Consider the following 24,071-nt stretch of genomic DNA (forward strand, 5'->3'; position numbering starts at 1 on the left):
CTGCCTGCCCAGCTCTTGCCCCAGCAACTCAGCAAACTGTTCTACCAGCAAACTCGGGTTGTAGCTATACCTTCTTCAATGAGGACTGAACCCCAGCAAATTATAAGAATGTCCTTTAGAGTTCCCTTTACATGTTTATAGCTACTCTCACAACTTACATTTCTTTATATTAAACTTCCCCTTTTATATTACTATGTGGTTTCTATCTCCTTAGACAACACAGACTTACTTATACACATTGTAATAGGAGTGGTCCCAGGAAATAGACTCACAAACATGGAATTTGACAATTGTTCTGGTCATGCCCTGAGCTTACTAGTACTAAGTGCAGTTGTGAGCTCCTTGACAATGAGAAACATTATTTGCAATCCATTGCATGTCTTGGAATAAAAGTTAATCAAGATATCACTGTGGTTTGCTGTGAGCAAGTGCTGAGGCACATGCCTTGGAAACCCAAATGGCTGCTGCTCTAGACCATAAAGAATTGTGATGTGGGGGAAGATTCTTCTGAGTACACTAGGTCACTGAGGGGGGAAAAAGGCTCAGGTCTAACTCTCAGCTCAATTCTCTAAGAGCGCCATAGCAACTCTAAATCTCTTATTTTTTGAAACCACAGAGCTAACTCAACTGAAAATAAAACAAAAGTTTACTTTTGAGGGTTAAATTAAAACAATAGTTGAATTCACAGTTTCACCCAGTTTATCCTCTGAAATTTAGGACATGCATTAGTAAACAATGGAATTCTAAAACTCAGAATGAAGACATTTAGTTTGACCCAGATGAAACTAACCAATTTAAACCCCTTCTGAGCCTCCCTGACCAGAAGTAGCTTACTCTCCCATATCAGAGAAGACTACCCTTCCACCACTTAAAATTCCTAGCATAACCTTACCTAGGGCAAATACTATGAAAGGGGATATCTATTTTCATTAAAGCCTACCCTAACCACTCCCAATGTCACTAAACAGGTATACACTATGACCAAAGGGAATAGATTATACAGCAAAAGAACTGTAAGACTTTCATGATAAACTAACAGAAACCCTTGGAACATGTGTGGAAGTGGATCCTAAAGGTGTTAAACCAAGCAGGGTGAAATGTAACACTATATCTGGTCTAATTCACTGATAATGTGCACACTTACTATAGCAGAGGTCAGCAAACTGCTACTATAAGTAAATTTTACTGGAACACAGCCATGCCCTTTCATCCCACATTTTCTATGGCTTTCATGCTATAATGACAAAGTAGAGAAATTTTTTAAAAAATATATTTTATTGATATTTTACAGAGAAGAAGAGAGAGGGATAGAGAGTTAGAAACATCAATGAGAGAGAATCATCGATCAGCTGCCTCTTGCACACCCCCTACTGGGGATGTGCCCGAAACCAAGGTACATGCCCTTGACCGGAATCGAACCTGGGACCTTTTAGTCCACAGGCCAACGCTCTATCCACTGAGCCAAAACGGTGTTGGCAAGTAGACGAAATTTGACAAAAACCATATGGCCCATTAAAACTAAAATATTTACTATCTGACCCTTTACAGAAAAGATTTGCTGACTCCTGTACTGGAAATCCCAGGTTTAATTACATTAGTTCATGCAGATGAAGGTAGCTCTAAAACTTACTTGGTTGGCTAACTCAAATTGGACCCAACAATGACCTATGCTTTCATAAAACTAAGATTCAAGAGAGTTTCTTAGAACAATAAGGAGGTATTCAAAACCTTTATGAGATTTATTATTTACACACCAACCTCCCACTTATGTTCCAAACAGGGCCCAGCAGACACTCACTCCATTTACTAATATGTTCAGAAATATACCGTGTTTCCCCGAAAATAAGACATCCTCCAAAAATAAGACCTACTTACAGGTTTCCTTCTGAGTGAAATATAAGGCATCCCCCTGAAAATAAGGCCTATCTCCAGACTCTTGATATTGCAATAAGCAAGCCATTCAAAGACAATTTGCGCATGGAAATTAATGACTACATTGAAAATAGAATGGAGAGAAATCAGCGTGGAAACTTTGTGAAACCTAAATTGCAAAAAGTTGTGACTTGGGTGAAGAATTCATGGGAGAAAATCACTGACAGTTGCATTGCAAATGCCCTGAGAGCAGGCTACCTTGACAAGAAGTACTCATTTAAAGACAGTGCTATTGCTAAACATGAGAGATTTGGTCCACTGATTCTGAAAGAAATGGAGTCACAAGAAATTCACCAGGAAATTCAGGAATTGGATTGTTATGATGATGTTCCAGAAGATGATGACATGATTGTCATTGAATAAATGAGTTAATTCTTGATACTGTAGGATTCACAGTTTGTCTGGTTTGTGTTGACAACTACCATACTACCATACTGTATACAGGTAATAAATTTCCTTTATTTTCATTTAACAATAAAGGTGTACCATATTCTTCTTCATGGAAAAATAAGTCATCCCCTGAAAATAAGACCTAGCGCATCTTTGGGAGCAAAAATTAATATAAGACACTGTCTTATTTTCGGGGAAACAGGGTATTAGTATACTACCTGCAACCTTTTCAAAGCTCTGTGGTCACTCTCCTTTGAAGGACAGGTATGAGTATAGGGGATGCTACCATCGGGATTGGCTTTCTGATTTCAATGGGGATTATGGGATCCTGAAGTAGCTGAAGCTTAAGTTATCACCACCATAGACCAGGTGAGCACATCAACTATAAATGCATCAACTCACAGGAGAATCTTAACAATCAGGTATAAAATGACTTGTGGATATCAGTCAACTTCCTTCCCCATAATACCTATGCAACAAAGTGGCCATGGCAGCAGGGATAGAGGATATGAATGAAAAAACACAGCTACTCTCTACCAACGCTAATCTGGCTGACTGAGTACCTAATCTGACACCACTAGAGAACAAACTTGAGTTCCCAATAGAGCACCATAGGGGTGAAGGTGGGGGGACAAGCCAGCCACCTGGTGGCAGATTGATTATACTGGCTCTCTTCCATATGGATCGCCTTCACATATTCAGCATATGGATTTTCCTATAACACTTCTGCCAGCACCACCATTAATAGACTCATCATCATGGCAGTCCATACAGCTTCGTATCTAATCAATAAACACATTTACTCATTTCCCAGCAAAGAAAGTACAGCAATTTGCTCATGCCCATAGAATTGGTCTTACAGCCGAAACCGGCTTGGCTCAGTGGAGAGAGCGTCGGCCTGCGGACTGAGGGGTCCCAGGTTCGATTCCGGTCAAGGGCACGTACCTTGGTTGTGGGCACATCCCCTGTAGGGGGTGTGCAGGAGGCAGCTGATCGATGATTCTCTCTCATCGATGTTTCTAGCTCTCTGTCCCTCTCTCTTCCTCTCTGTAAAAAATCAATAAAATATATTTAAAAGAATTGGTCTTACAACATACAACATACTCTTTCACCCAGAAAAGCAGCATGCCCATTTGAAAAGAGGAATGGCAGTACTAGTTGGGAGACAAATACCTAAAAAAACTATTTTGAAGGATACAGGTCACACTTTCGGTGACAGACCATCAGATGGTGCTATCTCCCCCATAGCCATAATACAGGAATTCAAAACCTGGTCTTAGGCTCTACAGCAGCGGTTCTCAACCTGTGACCACTAGTAACACCTCAACCACTAGCAAGGTTACCTAAGACCATCGGAAAACACAGATATTTACATTACAATTCATAACAGTAGCAAAATAACAGTTATGAAGTAGCAACGAAAATAATTTTATGGTTGGGGTCACCACAACATGAGGAACTGTATTAAAGAGTCGAAGCATTAGAAAGGTTGAGAACCACTGCTCTAGGGTCTTAAGTACTTCCAATACCAAAGATTAAAGAAAACTACAGAAAAGAGAACAATTAAACACTACGATCTCTCAGGAATAAAAGTTTTGGTCACACTATCAAGTAAAGAAGCCAGAGTAGCTGAGAGCTGAAGTATGAACAGCAGTGAAAAAGAAAGCTATACGTATCAACAACCTCATTACCACACACGAAGACTACAGTAGCTTTGTATATTTTCTCTTTGCTTGTTATACACGTTATTTATTTGCAAATACAATCAATCCTCACAATCCACAGATTCTGTATTTGTGAATGTGCCCAATAATAATTCATTTGTAACCCCCTAAAATTCAATTATAACCCTAAAATTAATACTTGGGGCACCTTGGCAGTCATTCATGGACATTTGCACGTGCAGAATGATGTAAAACTTGAGTCACTTGTAGTACAAATTCTCAAATCAAGCAAGGCGATACTTTGCCTTCTTTCTATTCTGAGTTATAAATAAGTGACCTTTCTATGGTATATTTAGGATAGTGATTTTCACATTTTTGTACTTTTTGTTCACTGTCAAAATGGCCCCCAAGTATAGTCCTGACTAGTGTTTCTAAGTGAAAGAGATTGTGATGTACTCTTTCATAGAAAATATGTGCTAGAAAAGTTTCATTCAGACATGAATGATAATGTTGTTGGCCATGAATTCAATGTTGATAAATCAACAATATATATTAAAATATTTTTAAACAAAAACACACATAAAACAAGGTTAAGTTTTGATCTGTTGACAAAAATGTAATGACCTGAGGCTTACAGTATACTACTCAGTGTAGTAATGACTTCACAGAACATAACTACCACATAACTATACAGAATCAACTGTATTGACCATATTTTCTTTAGTTTGCATTTTTACTTTATATATAATTATTGAAGTTAACTTTACAATTTAGTCTTTATGTAGCTGAATGCTAAGTGGGATAGTAATGAGATAATAGTTACTTATATAGCCAGTTATGGACACAATGACTTAGAACTGTGTCTTTTTATTTGGGGTACAGGTGGGAATTTCTTCACTTATAAGAATAGTTGTACTTGTTAAGTAGGAAATACAGTCGTTTTATTGTAGTGAAGTTGAAATGTGTGTAGAAGGATGTATATGAACTCAGTAGCCAAATTATCTCTCTTTTACAATAAACAGTATGAAAACTATGATGCTATGGGAGCCTTGTGGGGGGCGGGGGGAGATAAGAGTAGTAATCACTTAGGAAAGTGCAAGGACTGGGAAGGGGCAGAAGAGAACTTTCTGGGGGTTCAATAATGTTCTGATCTTGACAGAGGTATGTGTTATGCAGGTATATGTAGTTATCAAAATTCAGCGAATGCAACTTAAAATATAGACATTTCTCTAGTCAGTTTTGTTGAGAGGTTTAGTGTATCACACCAAAGGGTCACGAGTTCAATTCCCAGTCCAGGGCACGTACCTGGGTTACAGGAAGACAATCAATGTGCCTCTCTTACATCGATGTTTCTCTTAGTCTCTCTCTCTATCCCTCCCTGTCTCTCCCTGTCCCTGCCTCCCTTCCACTCTCTCTAAAAATCAATGGAAAAAAAGATCCTTGGGTGAGTAGTAACCAAAAAAAAAAGGACATTTTATTTTGTATGTAAATTTTATACCCAAAACAACTGTTTATGATATGTATGTTAAAGTAGTTAGGAACATGTGTATTGATGTGATTTTTAAATGTATTTTTTTAGAAAAAATAATAGCCTGGATCGAGAAATACCCAGAAGGATATGTGTTAAAGTCAATTATAGTAATTATATTAATGGTAGAATCTAGGTGATGAATACACGAGTTTATACTAAAAAATTCTTTCATCTTGCAAAACTTTTAGTAATAAAATATTGGGAAAATATGCAATAAAATCAGTATTATGATGGGAGAAACACACACAGGGTACTGTGAGGACACAAGTTAAGGTACCAAACACATATAGCCAAAATTCAATACAATTTAAAATTCAATGTCTCAGTCACATCAGTCACTGAGTACTGCATAGCTAATGGCTAGTAGATGGAGCAGTGTAGATGATTCAGAACATTTCCCATTTTCACAGAAACTTCTCAGACAGTGCTTCTGAGGTGGCAGTTTTGCTGAGGTCTCACCTGAAACCTGAAGGAAAAATTGGAAGAATATCTCTATGTGAAAAGGCTGAAGAGGAAAACCAACATTCCAAATGCAAAGAACATCATATCTAAATGCCCAGCAGTCAAAAAATTAATGAGGTTTACAAAGAAATTAAAGCCAAGTATTGCAATAGCTCTCCTCTACGTCATAATTTAATTATTCTGGAGTGGGTCACTTACTAGTAAGTGCTAGGTGATTACAGTAAATAGCCAATAGAGAAGGCAAAAGCCAATAAAGCATCTGTTACAATTATCCAAATGACATTATGGTAACTTGACTGTGTAGTAGTGGTGGAAATAGAGAAAAACATACTGTTTAAAGAGATGTCAGACAGAAAGTCGACCACCCGGCTTGTATTGACTGGATATGGAGGTCAAGTGAAGAAAGAGCATGAGTCTAAGGGGATACTCAGGGCAACTATTTGAGCAACTGCTTGCCATTCTAGTCATCAAAAGCAACTGAATTCTTATTCATCTAATACAAGCAAAAAGCTGAACAAAATTCACTTTTTCTTGTTATATGCCCTACTAAACTAAGTAGCTTTGTTGGCTTTCAGTATTCCTAGTCTGAAGTTTCTGTGTAGTGTCTTATTGCCTGGGCTGCCTTTTGGACCCCCCCTCCACAGAAAAAGGAAAAACAAGGAGGGGAGACGAGAGGAAACCTTAACTTGCTGGCCTCTAAAAGTCAGGGTCCTGCAGAGTCCTATTTGTTTTGGGCAACAATGTAAAGAGAGCTAGGGTATTTAAGAATATGAGTAACATATAGAGAAATTAGTTAGGTGTTTTCAATGAGCTGGGAAAGCATTTTTTTCCCCTCATTTAAAATGAGGATATAGGCTCCTACTCTGTGAAAATTCACTATGCAATATAAATTTAGAAAATTATTATATTCATAGAGTGAAAGTCATCTATAGTTCCACCCAACTCCATACCATATCCAGAAATATAACCTGCTTTTTATAATGAAGATTATAGAAATTAATGTGCTTCATTTAACAAATGTTACTAAATACATACTAATATGTAAAACTGTGGCCATAGGAAGAGATGAATAGGTTAGTCTCTTCCAAAGAGTCAATGAAGAGAATCCCAAAGGCTTTAGCCGTTTATGAGAACTCCCCAGCCTACAGGGGTCTCATAATTGACTCTGGAGAAAGACACGCTGCTTTCTAGCATTACATTGGAGAAAAAAAGGGGGACATCTGTAATCCTCTCAATAATTAAGATTTTAAAAATTAAAAAAAAAAAAAAAAAAGAAAACATGAAAAGGACAGGAGTGAACTGGTGGGCAAATCACATCCAAGAACCCTTCCAAGGAAAGCAGGCCATGGAGGTGGCTGCAGTTCTTTAAGCGCTCCAACTCTGATACAAGAAAAAGGGTATGTCACACCTTTAAAAATTAACACCAGCCCTGGTCGATATGGTTCACCAAAAGGTTGCAGGTTCAATTCTTAGTCACATGCCCGGGTTTTAGGCTCCATCGCCAGTAGAGGTTATGCAGGAGGCAGGCAACCCCTCTCACATCGATGTTTCTCTCTCTATCCCTCTCCTTTCCTTTCTTTCTAGAAAATCAATTAAATAAGAAAATTAAGAGGAAAAAATTAGTGGAGCAAATAAAAAAAAAATTTCTAAAAATGAATTACAGAGTTAAAAGGGTGCAACATTCATTAAAAGGAGAAAATAAAAAAACAGAACCAAGTATTTATGCACTGACTGCTCTACCAATAAAGAAAATGATAAGATGATTTCTAAGAGCCATGATAAACTGCCAGAAGAAAAGAAGAAGAGTCCTTAAGACAAAGGGGTTATAATCCCTGAGAAGATTATGTTTGTATTAAAACATAAGGAAGTAAGGGGATTTTGAAGCCTCCAGAGGCCAAAACATTATTAGGCTCCCAAGGAATACAAAACAAGTGCAAAGGGCTGAGAAAGTAGGGAAGAGGGCATGGATGCTTCACAAAGTATGTCTTATACCCCCAAGTGGTCTGTAAACTCAACAACAAAAACGTTGAGTTCTATACTACGTATATCTCACCAGAAAGCACTACAGTTTAAGCCTATGCTGACTAATTGAGTATTCCCCATATTTCAAATTTCCAAATGACAGAAACTCATCACTTTTTTTAAGAAGCTTTCTAAAGATCTCAAAATAAAAATAAATCTGTAGTTGAAATGTGTTAGTTCTAAAGAGATGACTGGATTCCCATGAGACTTCCATATAAACAATGGTTAATTGCTGAACATTAATCAAAGGAAAACTATAGCAATAGAAAGTAAACCTAACCACAATTAATTCACTTCATATGGGGAAATAAAGCCTAATTACTTCAAGGCTTCCTATCTTAGAACAACTCACCCTGACCTATAGAATTAAAATTACTTCATTTTTAGGCACTAACTCAGCAATGCTAACCTGTCAAGTGAATTGGAACTTTGGCACTACTGCTAACTATAGCCTATCTCATTAAAAGAATTTAAATTAATTTTAGAAGTTACCTGACCATCTGCTGGAATACTTAGTTTATAAAAATTACTGAAAATCATTCATTTTCCCTATTATATTTATTCTTCTCATCCTATATAATAAAAGCCTAGGTGACATCATGCCCTCATGTGACATCATCACAAGATGGTCGGCCGGGGAGAGCAGTTGTGGGCAATCAGGCTGGCAGGGGCAGGTTGGGGGCAAACAGGTCAAAAGGGGAGGGCAGTTGGGGGTGATGGGCCAGCATGAGAGCAGTTAGGCATCAATCAGGCCAGCAGGGGTGCAGTTAGGGGGCGATCAGGCTGGCAGACAGAAGCAGTTAGGGGCTATCAAGCAGGCAGGCAGGTGAGCAGTTAGGAGCTAGCAGTCCTTGATTGTGAGAGGGATGTCCGACTGCTAGTTCAGGTCCACTGGTTTAGGCCCAATCCCACAGGAGTCCCAGACTGGAGAGGGTGCAGGCCAGGCTGAGGGACAACCCCTCCCCCACGCACGAATTTCATGCACTAGGCCTCTAGTATTAAATAATGTCAAGAAAATCCTAGAGAATACAAAACATATTTTTAGTAGGTATATTCATATAAAATCACCATCTCTTATACTTATTCATTTTAAACTATTCTTTTCCCTATGGCCAAATACATGGTTTAGTTAGGTCAGTTGTGGGAAGGCAGGGGGCTCCTGATCCAGGTTTCTCTCACAGATAGATATTTCTTTCTCTCCCTTCCTCTTTCTAAAATCAATAAAACATATCCTCAGATGAAGCTTAAAAAATAATAATAATAAGAGGAAAGAAAGGGGAATGGGAAGGGGAAGGAGGAAGAAAACTGGGTCTAGATACTGGGTCCAGTTAGCATGTTAAGGAAGAAAAAGAGATAAAAGAAGGTTTGATTTCCAGGCTATGTTCCTACTGAAGGCACCATACAGAACCATTAGCAAAGAATTAAATAACTTCCTTATCTGTAACATGAGAATACTAAAGTATATTCTACTAAAGTTTTCTCTCTGCTGCAAAAATTCTATTCCTAATCTAGTGTTTTAGTCTTCCCTCTTTTAAAGGTCTTTTTAAAACAATGTACTAAAACTTTAAATTCATAAAAATATTACGTATTTTCTTTCTCTGAATCATGTCAACTTATGGAACATTCAAACCTGTAGAGAACTTTTGTGAGTTTATTTGACAACTCATTTGCCAGGAAGCAAAATTTTAACAGATTGCGAAGATGCTCTAGAGTAGGGGTGTCGAACTCAATCAGAGAAGGGGCCAATATCTAAAATCCAGCCTAAATCGCAGGCCGAATGGTTTACTGAACAGTCATAAACTGACAATGTCATAAACTGACAGCGGAGTGCAGTGATGACAGCGTGGTACAGGCCACATTGCAAGGCCTGGCGGGCTGGATTTGGCCCGCGGGTCTTGTGTTTCACACATGTGCTCTAGAGAATGGCAGTTATGAACCTTATTTTATACACTACAATCAAAAGAGAAGACGTAAATGGGTTATATGAAATCCACTGACAGCCCCGTGATTGAGCTGGACCACACGAACCAGGAGATCATGGTTCGATTCCTGGTCAGAGCACATGCCTGGGTTGTGGACTGGTAGGGGACGTGCAGGAGGCAGCTGATCAGTGATTCTCATCACCCATGTTTCTCTCTCTGTCTCCCTCTCCCTTCCTTTCTGAAATCAGTAAAAAAAAAAAAAAAAAAAAAAAAAAATTAAGAAAAATGACACACACACTTCTTTTACACGCGTGAATACATGTTAGTTAATAGTCAACAGTTAACATTACAATAACAATGAGGAGAGTCTGTGGTCTTCCCAGAGCTCTGCCTCTGAAGGGTCTGGATAAAGAAAATTATTTTTGCCGAAACCGGTTTGGCTCAGTGGATAGAGTGTTGGCCTGCGGACTGGGAGGTCCCAGGTTTGATTCCGATCAAGGGCATGTACCTTGGCTGCAGGCACATCCCCAGTAGGGGGTATGCAAGAGGCAGCTGATTGATGATTCTCTCAAGGATGTTTCTAACTCTCTGTCCCTCTCTCTTCCTCTTTGTAAAAAATCATATATTTTTTAAAAGGTTAAAGAATTTTTAAAAAAGAAAGAAAATTATTTTGACATTCTACATGTTATTGTATATGCAAAAATAAATAAATAAATTAAATAAATAGGTTCAATTAAGGTAAAGATTGAGTTTTTGTTAGGGAAAAATACTGCCTTAGGACATGACAACCTGCAATAATCTGCTTTTAGTTACGAAGTTTTAATTTCAGACCATCCTTTGTGGTTACTTTTAGGCTCTGAGTTTGTAAGGCTGCCACGCAGGCCTTACCTGAGCTTGTCTGGTTTAGTATGTGGCCCTTTTCATCCACTGTTAAATTAGAAAAAACTAGGCCAACTAACCTACTTATTGGTGACACTCTCCATCCCATGCAACTCTGTTTCACATTCACTCTTCTCAAACCCTTTCTCCTTTATTTCTTCTTTCTCCAAAGCCTCAGTCAGGCACAATGGTGGAATCATGCAGCTGATTTACTGAACCCAGCCTTCCTTCAAGAATTTAAGATCTTTTTCCTTTCTTTCCTACTACCTGTACCAGACAAACATCTTACTTGGGAAAACAGGAGCTAACAGTCTGCTAGCCCAAGTCAGAGATTCGTTTTGAGTTCCATTACCAAACTTAGTGTCTAGTACATAGCAGACACCTAATTTAACTGTTCTATGTAACTTATTATACCCGTGATTCTCATCAGTGATTTCTTTTTAGAAATGCAAAATGTCAGCTCCCACCCAGACCTACTGAATCAGAAACTCTGAGAGAGGGGACCTGAATTCTGTTTTCAAAAGCCCCCAGGGTGAGATCCTGATGCACACTCAAAGTTGAGAACTGGCCCCAAACGGTTTGGCTCAATGGGAAAGAGCATAGGCTCTGGGACAGAAGTGTCCCGGGTTCAATTCTGGTTAAAGGCATGTACCTTGCTCAGTTGCAGGCTCGATCCTAGATCAGGGTGCCAATTGATGTGTCTCTCTAAAATCGATATTTCTCTGTCTCTCTCCCTCCCACTCTCTCTAAAAATCAATAGAATATCCTAGGGTGAGATTTAACAAAAATAAATAATAAAACAGGTCTTTAAAAAAAAAAAAATTGAGAACTGCTGTATGAAACATGCCAGAAAATCACCTTCTTGTGCATTACTACCCTGTTTCCCCGAAAATAAGACAGTGTCTTATATTAATTTTTTCTTCCGAAGTTGCGCTAGGTCTTATTTTCAGGGGATGTCTTATCTTTCCATGCGCTAAGTCTTATTTTCGGAGGATGTCTTATTTTCGGGGAAACAGTACTGTTAGCAAACAAGCAAAAAAAAAAAAAATTGATTTTTCTCAGCTGCCACCACTTACAAATGATTGGGCCCACGTGATGCTATCAACCATTTAACTCTGTCTCCAGCCTGAACACAGATAAACTTTAGAGTCAAATAACTTGAGTTCAATTTAAAGATCTTAGAGTTAATAGCTATGTGACCTTATACACATTCTTTAAACTCAGAGACTCCGTTCTCTCGTCAGTAAAGTAGGAACAATATCACGTACCTCCATGAATAAGAGATCGCTTACAGAAAGGGGCCTGGCACACAGCAGACATTCAATAACTCTGAGATCTTTTTCCTTTCTGCCCTACAGCCTGTACCAAATCCCTGCTCCTTTACATAGGTAATGCTCCCAAAGAAGACAGCACTCTGGCACTCCTTGGAGAAATGCCACCAAGGTCTCCTCTACAGAAAAGCTCTCCAGCGTGGCTCTTTTCTTATGAAAAGTATCACAGGATGTAAATAAAGTGTCAGAATCATATACAGAACAGCAATTCTAAAAAGGTAATCCAAGAGCTAGTGGGAAAAGCAAATCATACAAAAGCGTGCACCCTTTGCAACCTAAAATGATTGCCATCAAACAGAACACAGGCAACGTTCTCTTAAGTGGCCGAAATATATCAATGGGAACTGGACATAAATGCTTCATTTGGGGAGGAAGAGGGTTAGCTTTAGAAAATCCAAGAGGCCTGGAATACATGACCCATATTAATGTGGTCAGGGCATTCAAATTCAAATTCCCTAGTTTTTCTGGGGCAGCTCACTGTCAAATTCTCTATCTCCATCTGTCCCCATACATGTCCTGATTTTTGGTATATATATATATATATATATATATATATATATATATATATAGTCACTAGGGACACCAAAACAATAACAACCAAAAACTAAAAATAAAAATAAATCGCTATCATACATGAGACCTAAAAATTGGGAAAATATTACCTTTTTTTTAAGTTTAGAATTTTGAGGGGATTTCACCAGAAACAATTCCTGGTTTCAGCTCCTCACTCCCTCCGTCTAATATAAATTCTATTACAATGTTTCGTTTTACCTCCCCACGAGCCTTAGACGGAAACAGACCAGTGCATTGGATAGGAGATTGTTACACTCCATTATTTCGCACGGTAACCTACAAAGTAGGGGCTTTCATGCTGACTCCTCCCGCTGCTATCTAAGACGGGGCAGTCAGCCCTGTTTTTGGACATTCTGTTACAATAGTAACCAGCATCCCAAGCTGTAGGACTTACGTGAAACTTAAATATTGGTACCTTTTTAAGGGGATCCCCCCCTCTCCCTCCCCAGAAAACTGGGAAAAGCAAAGCCAGCCCTAACCTGAAGGACACCACGCCAGGAGTTGTAAAACCCACAAACTTTGCAAAAGCCTTGCTCTCCTAGTGCATGACTCCCAGCCCAGCCACTGCCACGGGAGACACAGAATGACCAGCACGGGGAGGTCCCAGCACTGTCGTCCCCCCCCCCCCCCCCCCGACTTCACTCGGCGGGACACACTTCCTCCCGCCGCCCGCGGACCTCCAAAGCGAAAGCAGGCTTCCCTTGAGCTGCCCGGCCCCACCGACCGACCGACCGACCGACAGGGTCCCGGGCGAGGGTCCCCGGCGAGGCCGGACCCGAGGGCTGCGCGCGTCTCCGCGCCCCGGGCCCCGCTCTCCCCGCCTCCCTTCGGCCCCGGCTCCACTCCAAACCCCCAGTTCCCGCCCCGCGCCCGCCGGCCCCGGCTCCTCTTCCCCAAACCAACCCGGAACCCAGGGGCGGGCTCAGGCCCCGGCGGCCGCGCCGCGCAGCCCCGGCTGCCGCCCGCCGCCCGGGGCGCCCGCCCGGACACACTCGCGCCCGGGCCACGGCGAGGAGGTGCCGGGGGGACCTGACCCCCGAGCCCGCTCCTCCCGCCAGCGCGGCGCGGCGCGGCGCAGGACTTTTACCTTCGTACTGCAGGTCCACTAGGACCAGCAGGAAGGGGAACACCGAGCCCAGTCGGCTAGTCACGGAGCCGGGGGCCACCATGTCCGAGGGCGCGGCGGGGAGAAGCAACGAGAGTGCGGGGCCCACACGTCCCCGCTGGCGCTCCGGCAGCAGCTGCGCCCGCCCGCCGTCGGCTCTCGCTCGGGCCTAAGCGGCAGCTGGAGCCCACCCCCGAGGGAAGCAGCGAGGGGCGGGGGCCCAGGTGATGCCACGCCCCCCCCAGCGCCGCCGCCGTCCAATCGCCTTCTTCCTAGCCGCTCTTCTACTGGGCTCGCCGGGTCGTGGTTCGCGCTGATTGGCTGCGGAGGCCATCGCCCCGCCCCGCCTCTGATAGGGTAACGTGGAAGCACGAGACGAGGCGGCGTCCGCCGGTTGTGGAGCTGTCAGGGTGCTCGGGGCGGCCGCGGGCGCCGGGCGGGCGGGGAGGGGCAGGGAAGGCGGCCGGGAGTCGGGATGGCAGCCGCCGAGTCCGCATGCGCAGGGTGCGAAAGCCTTTTTGGACCGGTCGGGCTTGCTACGTTAGCGGGGAGGAGGAGGAGGAAGATGTCAGCCCTGCGAGGTTTTTCCGGGGTGCTGTTTGGAGAGGAAGGTGAAGCCCCGCGGCTTCGAGATGAGAAGGCGAAGGGAGCTTAATGGGCTGGTTACCACGAGGAATCACAAAGTCCGCTACCTGCCTCTGAGCATCTCAGAACAAATAACCGATTGAACTGAAAATAAAAAGCTCCAGAGAACCGGTCAGGAGAAGCTGGATGAGCTGATGGAGGCCAAAGCATTACAGGGACAACCAGAGAGAAGCAGGGACAAGCACATTACTGGCCTAAGCCACCTATGGAGAATGGCTTGGAAGTTTGGGGACCAGCGTGTCCAGAAAAGAGAGCAGAATCCTGGAGGGGTCTGTGAAGGAAAAAACCAGGGAGGTGCAGCAGCTAAGAGAGCAAGGGGCTCTTGAGAGTGTGGCCAAGGTCAGCTATAAGGCGAAAACAAACACCTGTTAAAAGGGATCATGCATCTTCTGCTCATCAGAGGAGACTCAACGAAAGGGATAAGATCTTGAACAAGATAAAGTTCAAGTTACTTAATTTGGCATTTTGTTTGTTCACAATCATTTACTCTACGTTTCCAACACGCACACCACACCATACCAAGTGGTGTTTTACTTGAAGTAAAACAGTAATGCTTTTCTGCGTTAAGCATTGTGAAGTGAAAACATATACCTTTATCAATGAACTAGAGGCTGGGTGCACAAGATTCATGCACTGTGGGGAGGGGGTGGAAGGGGGGCTCAGTCCCTCTGCCCAGGAACCCTCGCTCCTTACTGCCCACCTGCAGCGGAGGAGCTTCTCATGTGGGAGTGCACTAACCCCCAGAGGGCAGCTCCTGCCTGAGTATCTGCCCCTGGTAGTCAGTGCGCATCATAGCGACTGGTCTTTCTGCAGTTGGGTCAATTTGCATTTTAGGGTTTTATTGTAGAAGAGGATATGTATTTGCTACTTCTGTGCAAATACTTCACACTTTTAGAAGAACTCAAATTATAAATAGCATAGTGAATTCTTGTTTTCCCTGAAGCTACACTAAGGAAAGTAAAAGCAGAAAGGCTTCTATTCCAACGAAAACTAGTGCAAAGGAAATGGTTTAGAGCAGAGGTTCCCAAACTTGTTTGTGCCGTAGACCCCTTGCCATGTTTTTCGGTTTTGGGTAGACCCCCTACTTACCTGATATTGATTTTTTTGTAAATTTCTAACTGTAGTGAAGTTTAGTGTTAAAATTTAATAAAAAATAATGTACCTACTTTTCTCCGGCATTCTCAAACAAAATAACACTGATTCACTATAATTTGTATGATAAACTACCAGTTTATATTTTTTTAAATATTTTCTCAGCACTTTCCTATTCAAGATTCAGGAAATGAATGAACGTATTTTTCTCACATTCATATTTATAGAGTGACGAATTGAACAAGTCGGTGCAAGTTCGCGAAGCTTTGAGACAAAAATTGGCAAGAATGTTTACTGCACGTATGCTTGTAACAAGATGATACTGGTATATCATTATGTGCAGGTTTTTATCCTACAACTTACACAATTTTATAAACATATATAATAAACTTTTTACTTCATAGGTACTTTTATAAATAATTTATATGTTTTTATATTATAAGATAATATGATGTAAGTAAATAGGTACTATCAGTGTATGTTGAGATCCACTATCATGGACCCCCATTTTCATTTCATGGACCCCCAAATTTTTTTTTTGCTGACGTAGACCCCTTGCAGGTTGTCATAGACCCCTGGGGGTTGATATAGACCACTTTGGGAATGGCTGGTTTAGAGGAAGAAACAAAACCCAACTCTCTAATTGTGGTGGAAAGTAGTATGTGTATAATATAACTAGTGGCACAGTGCATGAAATTGTGCATATTGAAAAGAAATTAATTACAAGTATTTTACCAGTAATATTGCTTATTTGCCCTTTCTCTGTAATAGAAGCATCAACCAATTTCATGATCAACAATGACAGATGGAAACACACGCATGCAATTGGCACCAGCAAAAGCTTTATATGTCTCGTGCAGGCATGAGTCAACTTAGCCTTTTATAGATATAGAATAAATTTGCTTAATTAGACCTGATTTCTGACTTAGCTAAACTTTTTTCCAGCCCAATGAAGCACCCCAACTTCTCTTTCAGGTAATTGTCAGCAACACAGTAGTAAACGTCAACATGAAGCAGATTATTATTATTATTGTAGATCACATAGGGAGAACAAAGGGTGAAATATTTAACTGCAGTGGTATTTGACAATATTTTGCATGGTGAGAAAACCTGAAGTCATTTTCAAGGCCCACCATTTCTACTTTTCAATTGGGTCAAGTTTCTAAGCTTTCTAACTCTTTGTTTTACAGCTAATAAAAAGAAAATAGGATTTCACCGAATCACCTATCTACCTACTCAAGGACTTCTGTGAGGATTAAATGAGATGAGGCACAGGAAAACACTTCACAGACATTTGGTTACAGTGTAAAGTGTTTCCACCTGGCTATAAAACAAGTCGTGTTTGGGCTGAATGTTGGGAGCCGAGTCCCCTACCGACCTGAGAATCGGGGGATGGAGCAAGGGTAGGTAGCCCTGCCTGCTCTCCCCCAGAAGTCGGGTAGTTTGGGGACGTGGCAAGCAACAGTGTCCTTCGTTCTGCTGTGTGTGCAAGATTGGAATCTGCAAAGATGTCCTGGAATTAACATAGCAGAGCACAGCTGGATGAACTTTTCCGGCTAGATATCTTCCTGCGTAGGTCTTAGGGAACTGGCACGTAGCATCATGTCCTTGGAGAAAGCCATTTGGAGGAACGCCCAGCTTTAGTGTATAAAAGAGATTGGCCCTTAATAAACTTGCTGCAGTACCATCTAGCATTCCAGCCCTCCTGAAGCCCCGCTGTTCCTGTCTTTCTTTTTCTCAGCCTCCTAGCCATACCTTCAGGACCTGTAAGACCGGCTGGTTCCGGTAGCTGAAGAAACTCCAAGGAGGCTAGTCCCTAGGGAGAGAAAGCCGGGCATTGCTATTTGATGTCATTACCCAAATGGACACTTAGCATATTAGCTTTTTATATATATATATACTAGAGGCCTGATACACAAAATTCATGTAAGAGTGGGCCTTCCTCCCCCTGGCTGCCAGCACCAGCTTCCCTTTGGCTCCTGGGACCCAGGCTTCCTTCGCAGCCCCAGCTTCATTCGGAAGGATGGAAGGACATGGGGTCTAATTAGCATATTGCACTTTTATTATGATAGACTATGGGCCCAGTGCATGAAATTCGCGCATGGGTAGAGTCCCTAGGCCTGGCCAGTGATCAGGTCCTGTTGGGGCCTTCCAGCTGCCAGCTGGGACCTTTCTTCCAGCTGCCAGCTGGGCCTTCCTTCATTCCATGTCACCCCCTAGTGATCAGCACACATCATAGCAAGCAATCGAACTCCTGGTCAAACTTCCCAGGGGACACTTTGTATATTAGCCTTTTATATAGATAGCTAGATGTGAAGTGCATAGGATTCAGATCCAAGAAGTGTAACCTCAAACTATGGCCATTATCTAAATTATATTCATCTGTAAAGTGGGTATGATCTTGATTACTTCAGAGATATGTTTTGAGCCCAGCCGACATGGCTCAGTTGTTGAGCATCAACCTATGAACCAGGAGGTCATCATTCAATTCCCATTCAGGGCACATGCATGAGTTGTGGGCTCCACCCCCAGTAGGGGGTGTGTAGGAGACAGCTGATCCAATAATTCTCTCTCATTATTGATATTTCTATCTATCTCTTCCTCTTCCCTCCTCTGAAGTCAATAAAAATTTTTAAGAGGTTTGTCTTGAGGTCTCATGAAGTGTAAAGATTCTTGTAAATTATAAAGTGTTAGACAAATGTTACTCATACTTCTAACAGAATAATGATGAAATTCCTCTATAGAAATTCCTTAGAATATACATATACATATATTTGGTCTGCCTTTTTCCTTCTGACATCACAAGGTAGTGTTAGTGACAAAAATGCCAGATGATTTTGATGTCTACAGGTTAGTGAATACAACATTTAAATTATGTACTATGGTCAAGGCAGCCAACAAAATGCTGAATTTAGATCATGAATCATCACCAGAATACTGTCTGTGATTCTGGTCTTAAGAATAAAATCAGAAATAGCCCTAGCTGGTTTGGCTCAGTGGATAGAGTGTTCATCATGTACTGAAGGGTTCAGGGTTTGATTCTCATTAAGGGCATGTACCTCAGTTGCAGGCTGGATCCCAGGTCCTGGTTGAGGTGGGTGTGAGAGGCAACCAATCCATGTGTCTCTCACATCATTGTTTCTCTCTGTCTCTTCCCCATCCCTTCCACTGTCTAAAAATCTGTAGGGAGAAGCTCTAGAGTTAAGCCTCAGATTGACCTGTGACAGAGCCACAAACAAGTCCCAGCTTAGAGGACAGATCCCTCTTAGCATAATTAAGTTTGACTATATGGTCGCCCCCTTGATCCTTCCTGGATAACTAATGGTCTGTGGGAGGTGCAGCAAGTGCTGCCAAAACAAGTGAAACTCACAAGAACATTGTAACTACTACCTTGTAGTAGTCTCAGCTTGCTGGCTGCATCCTTCTCTGTGGCCTCATCCAGGCATAGGAGATCCACTGAGCCCCAGTCACATTCTCTTTGTCTGTCTTTTCTTTAATCGCCACCCTCCCTCAGGCTCACCAAACCCTTGGCTGTGCTGGCACAGCACAAAAATCAATGGAAAAATATCCCCTGGTGAGGATTAACAAAAGCAATGAAGAATAATTACTAACTGCCAGACAGTTCAGGGCATTGATTGCCTCCTGTTGGCCAAACACCTGAACAGCCATAGGCTATTCCCCAAACTGACAATGCTTCTGAACGGCTACCCTTTGAAATGCCCTTTGAAGAGTATATCTCCACCTTGCCTTAGGACAAATTGCATGAATAAATATAGCACGGGGTCCTTAGACAAGAGTAGTCTTAAGTCCTTTAAGCTGAAGATCCTCTGACCCCCAATGCCTTTCAAAATTATCTTTCATCCTTGGACTCCTTCTTGAATCTATATATCAGCCCCTTTCTCCAGATTGCTGAACCCTTTGTAACTCTGGGACAAGAACCCCGGCATTATAAGACATTTTAAAACATATTATTATTAAAAAAAAAAAAAAAAAAAAAAAAAAAACTCCGACTAAGCACACACAAAAATCTTAGTTATGATTAAAAACCTTTAGAAAATAAGAGGAAAATTTTTAACAAGTTGTTGTCTACCACTTTATCTAATAACTCTATATGAAGAGAGAAATGATGATCTGCCTATCAATAGCAAATTTTTTCAAATGTATGGAACATTTACAAAATCTACCAAATAATATATCACAGAGGAAATTTTACAAATTCCTAAGAACTGTTATCATACATTTCATATTCTCTGAACACAATGCAATTAAATTGAAAGTCAACAATAAACAGATTTTTCCAACTCATGTGCTTGGGGGAAAAAAGTATGTCTCTAAATTAGTCACAGTAAAGGCAAAATCATCACAAAAATTCCAAATTATGCAAAACTAGATGATAATGAAAATGCTATATTATAATGTGAGGAATGCTGCTAAAGCAAGTAGTTAGAGGGAAATCCATAGCCTTAAGTGCTATGACTGGAAATAGAACCAACAACTCTCAGTACATGCAGCAATGTCCAACCAATTAATTGAGCTACACCAGCCAGGGCTCAAAGCATCTTTTAATGAAATACATAAAATTAACACATAGATGAAAAATCATTTCAACAGATTCACTCTTTAGATAAAATACAGTGCTCATTAGTGCTTAAAAGAAAAAAATCTGAGAAAAATTAAAACAAACTGCTTTAAGGGAGTAATTATTGGTATTTATCAAAATTTCTATTTTGAGGATGGTAGTGTCAAATAAGTATTTCCTTCTCTCCTTCTTGAAAATCTCCCAAAGCCGAGCGGCCAGGCCCGGAGCGGCCAGGCCCGGAGCAGCCGGGCCCAGAGCAGCCGGGTCGGGTGCGGCCAGGCCCGGAGCAGCAGCAGCCAAGTCCAGAGCAACTAGGTCGGGAGCGGCAGTGACCAGACCTGGAGCAGCTGGTTGTGGAACAAACCAGAGCAACAGAGGCCAGGCCCGGAGCAGCCAGGCCCGGAACAGCTCGCTCCTCGCCTGCCCCTGCCCCAAGGCTGCCTCTCAGACATGGCTGGAAACTTTTGTGGGAACTTGAGGGTCTGCTGAATCAAGCGATGAAGGCTTAGATCTGGATGTGTTGAGTTAGTATAGGGTTGGGGTGTTGATCTGTGAGTGCCTTGGGTGGGGCCTGGATGAGGCTGGTTGACCTATTTGGAAATGTCTTTTGTGTGAAATGTATCATTGGGCATGTGGAGGTATTATTGATATGAGAAAATGCTAAGTAACTGATTTACTATCTGAAAAGGGATTTACTATCGGGGAAAGGGAGGGAGGAAGAGACTGAACATAAACTGCACCTATGGATGAGGACAATGGGGGATGGGGAGGGGGCGGAGGGTGGGGTGGGAACCTGGTGGAGGGGGGAAGAAATGAGGAACCTTTGTAATAATATGAACAATAAAGATTGATTTAACAAAAAAACAAAAAAAAGAAAATATTCCAAAGCCAAAATGATAACTATTGTAAGAGAAAAGCCAAGTAAGACCTCAGCAAAATGCACGAGATTGTTAAAACTCCAATCCCCAAAGTAGCAGGGGTGACAATCAATACAGGAATAATAAAATAAAATAAAATAAAATAAAATAAAATAAAATAAAATAAAATAAAATAAAATAAAATAAAATAAAATAAAATAAAATAAAATAAAAAGGATGCCACCGAAACTGGTTTGGCTCAATGGATAGAGCTTCGGCCTGCGGACTGAAAGGTCCCAGGTTCGATTCCGGTCAAGGGCATGTGGTTACGGGCACATCGTCAGTAGGGGGTGTATGAGAGGCAGCTGATCGATGATTCTCTCTCATCAATGTTTCTAACTCTCTATCTCTCTCTTCCTCTCTGTGAAAAATCAATAAAATATATTTAAAAAAAAAAAAAAAAAGGATGCCTGCTAATGCACATTTCAGGAAAATTCAACAAGATACTTCTCCAGGGTTAGAGGAATATCCTCTAGTGGAAAACCCAATTTCCTTGTTTGTAACAAGGAGAATGGCATGCCCTGGTTGGTAACAGAAGCTTCTTAGATTGGTTCCAAGAAGCACAGGAAGAGAAGAGAAATTTTATGTGATGAGGAGCCTGTGTCCCTTTTCTGGAGAAATAAAAGCTAGACTAATTCACAAAAAAACATAGATCAGAAGGAAAATTGTGGCTGGTGTGGAACACAGCCTGATTTCTTCCTCTATACAAACTTCCTACAAATGTACTTTTAGGAAAAATTCTCGTTATTCAAAGATAATTTAAATTTAAAATGACAAAATTGAATGACTAATAGCACATGAAAAATTGCTCAACCTGATTTGTCACCAGGAAAATGCAAATTGAATAATAATGAGATACCGCTACACACCCTCTAGAATGGAATACAATGAAAAATAATTGATAAAATCAAGTGTTACAAGCATTTGGAACAACTGTAACTCTCAAACATTGATGGGAGTGTGATATGGTGCAAACACTTTGGGAAATTGTTTGATAATGTGCTCAAAGTTAAATCTTTTTAAAAAAAATTAGTTTCTTTTTTTTTTAAATATGTTTTATTGATTTTTTACAGAGAGAAAGGGAAAGAGATAGAGAGCTAGAAACATCGATGAGAGAGAAACATCGACCAGCTGCCTCCTGCACACCCCCTACCAGGGATGTGCCAGCAACCAATGTACATGCCCTTGACCTGAATCGAACCTGGGACCTTTCAGTCCACAGACCGACACTCTACCACTGAGCCAAACCGGTTTCGGCCAAAGTTAAATCTTTATTTACTCAATGACCTAGAAATTCCACTGAGATATTGATCTTAAAGAAATGAAAACACCCGTTCACACAAGGCCTATACAATAGTTTACAGAGCAGTTTTCTGTATAATAGTCACAACTTGAAAATGCTTCATTCTCTACAAACTATTCATTCATTCAATAATTTTTAAAATGCAGTCACATACTCTGGTTTCTCTTCAAATCGCATACATCTTTCGCCTTTTTAAAAGTGCAAATATAACACTATGCAATGTAACAACAATGCAAATATACTTAGCAATACACTTAACTGTACACTTGAGTGGTTAAAAATGGTGACATTTTATGTATATTTTACTACAAGTTTAAAAAATAGTAAAATTATGTACTATATAATTCCATTTACATAAAGAATTTCAAGAAGAGCAAACACTAATCTATAGTGACAAAAGTCAGAATAGAAATTAGTTACGAGTTGGGAGTATCATCTGTGAAGCAAATAAGGCAGTTTTCATATTGAAATTGTTCTATATTTCAATCTAGGTGATGGATCACAGATCATTATATATTTATGTGGTACATATACTGTATATGGTGTAAACCTAATATTTAGCACTTTCCTATATATGTATAATATATCAAAAGAACAAAGGAGAAATAAAGAGCCTAGAAAAGAAATGGAGAAATAAAAATAGGATGAATTGAAAGCTGACAAAACTCAGGAAAGATGTGGAAGAAACAAAAGTTATAACAATGAAGGTCAAGTTGGAAATGAAAACCCTGCTAACACCTAGTAAGAGAACTAGGATATAGGAATAAGAACAGTAAGCAAAATGAAATTCAGCAAAATGTTTAAAAAATTTCAATTTGAGTGGTGGCTACCTGGGTGTGTTAACTTGTGAGAATTCAACTGAGCTATACATTTAATCTTTATGTAGTTTTCTATATGTCTAACATACTTTAAATAAAAGTGTTTATTAAAATAAGAATTGACAGAAAAAGAGTTGATGTGGAAGATAGGCAAACAATTTCCAATTATACATAGAGTTCCCAAAGGAGAAAATGAAAACAAGTGAATAAATGTATCAAAATATAATGTAAGAAAATTTTCCAAGAAAAAAGGAGGACTTGAATCTGTACATTAAAAAAACACTTTTTATACCAAGAAAAATTCTCAAAACTGTCAAATCTTGAAACATATCCAGGTAAAATTAATTTTTTCTAAATTCTAAAGAAAAGGAAATAATACTATGGACAGCCAGATGAAAAGTTCAAGTCATTTAAAAGATGATGCCGAAACTGGTTTGGTTCAGTCTGCGGACTGAAAGGTCCAGGGTTCGATTCCGGTCAAGGACATGTACCTTGGTTTAGGGCATATCTCCAGTACGGGGTGTGCAAGAGGCAGCTGATTGATGATTCTCTCTCATCGATGTTTCTAATTCTCTATCCCTCTCTCTTCCTCTCTGTAAAAAATCAATAAAATTATATATATATATATATATATATGGAAATAAATTTAGGATGGGTCCGTCATTTCTAAACATTCAATGCTATGAGACAATTGAGCAAAACTTATTTAAGAATAAAGGCCAGCAATAGCTGGTTTGGCTCAGTGGATAGAATGTCAGTGTATGTACCAAAAGGTCCCAGGTTTGATTCTGGTCAAGGGCAAGTACCTCAGTTGCAGGCTCCTCCCAGGCCTGGGCCCTTGTCAAGATATGTGCAGGAGGCAACCAATCCACGAGTTTCTCTCACATCGATATTTCCCTCTCTCTT

The 24,071-nt window shown here is 40.7% G+C and overlaps 1 protein-coding gene across 1 annotated transcript in view; it reads right to left on the minus strand.

The window, feature by feature from the left end:
• The window catches only part of DNAJC3 (DnaJ heat shock protein family (Hsp40) member C3), a 52,052-nt gene extending 38,033 nt beyond the window's left edge, over positions 1–14,019 (minus strand). The window contains exon 1 of the mRNA XM_084876726.1: positions 13,794–14,019. Within this exon, the coding sequence (XP_084732852.1) occupies positions 13,794–13,875 (82 nt within the window). The 5' untranslated portion in view covers positions 13,876–14,019. The remainder of the gene's footprint in view (positions 1–13,793) is intronic.
• Positions 14,020–24,071: the final 10,052 nt, after the last annotated feature.

Source organism: Pipistrellus hanaki, assembly GCF_964339955.1.
Source record: "Pipistrellus hanaki genome assembly, chromosome: 3".
NCBI classification, from domain to species: domain Eukaryota; kingdom Metazoa; phylum Chordata; class Mammalia; order Chiroptera; family Vespertilionidae; genus Pipistrellus; species Pipistrellus hanaki.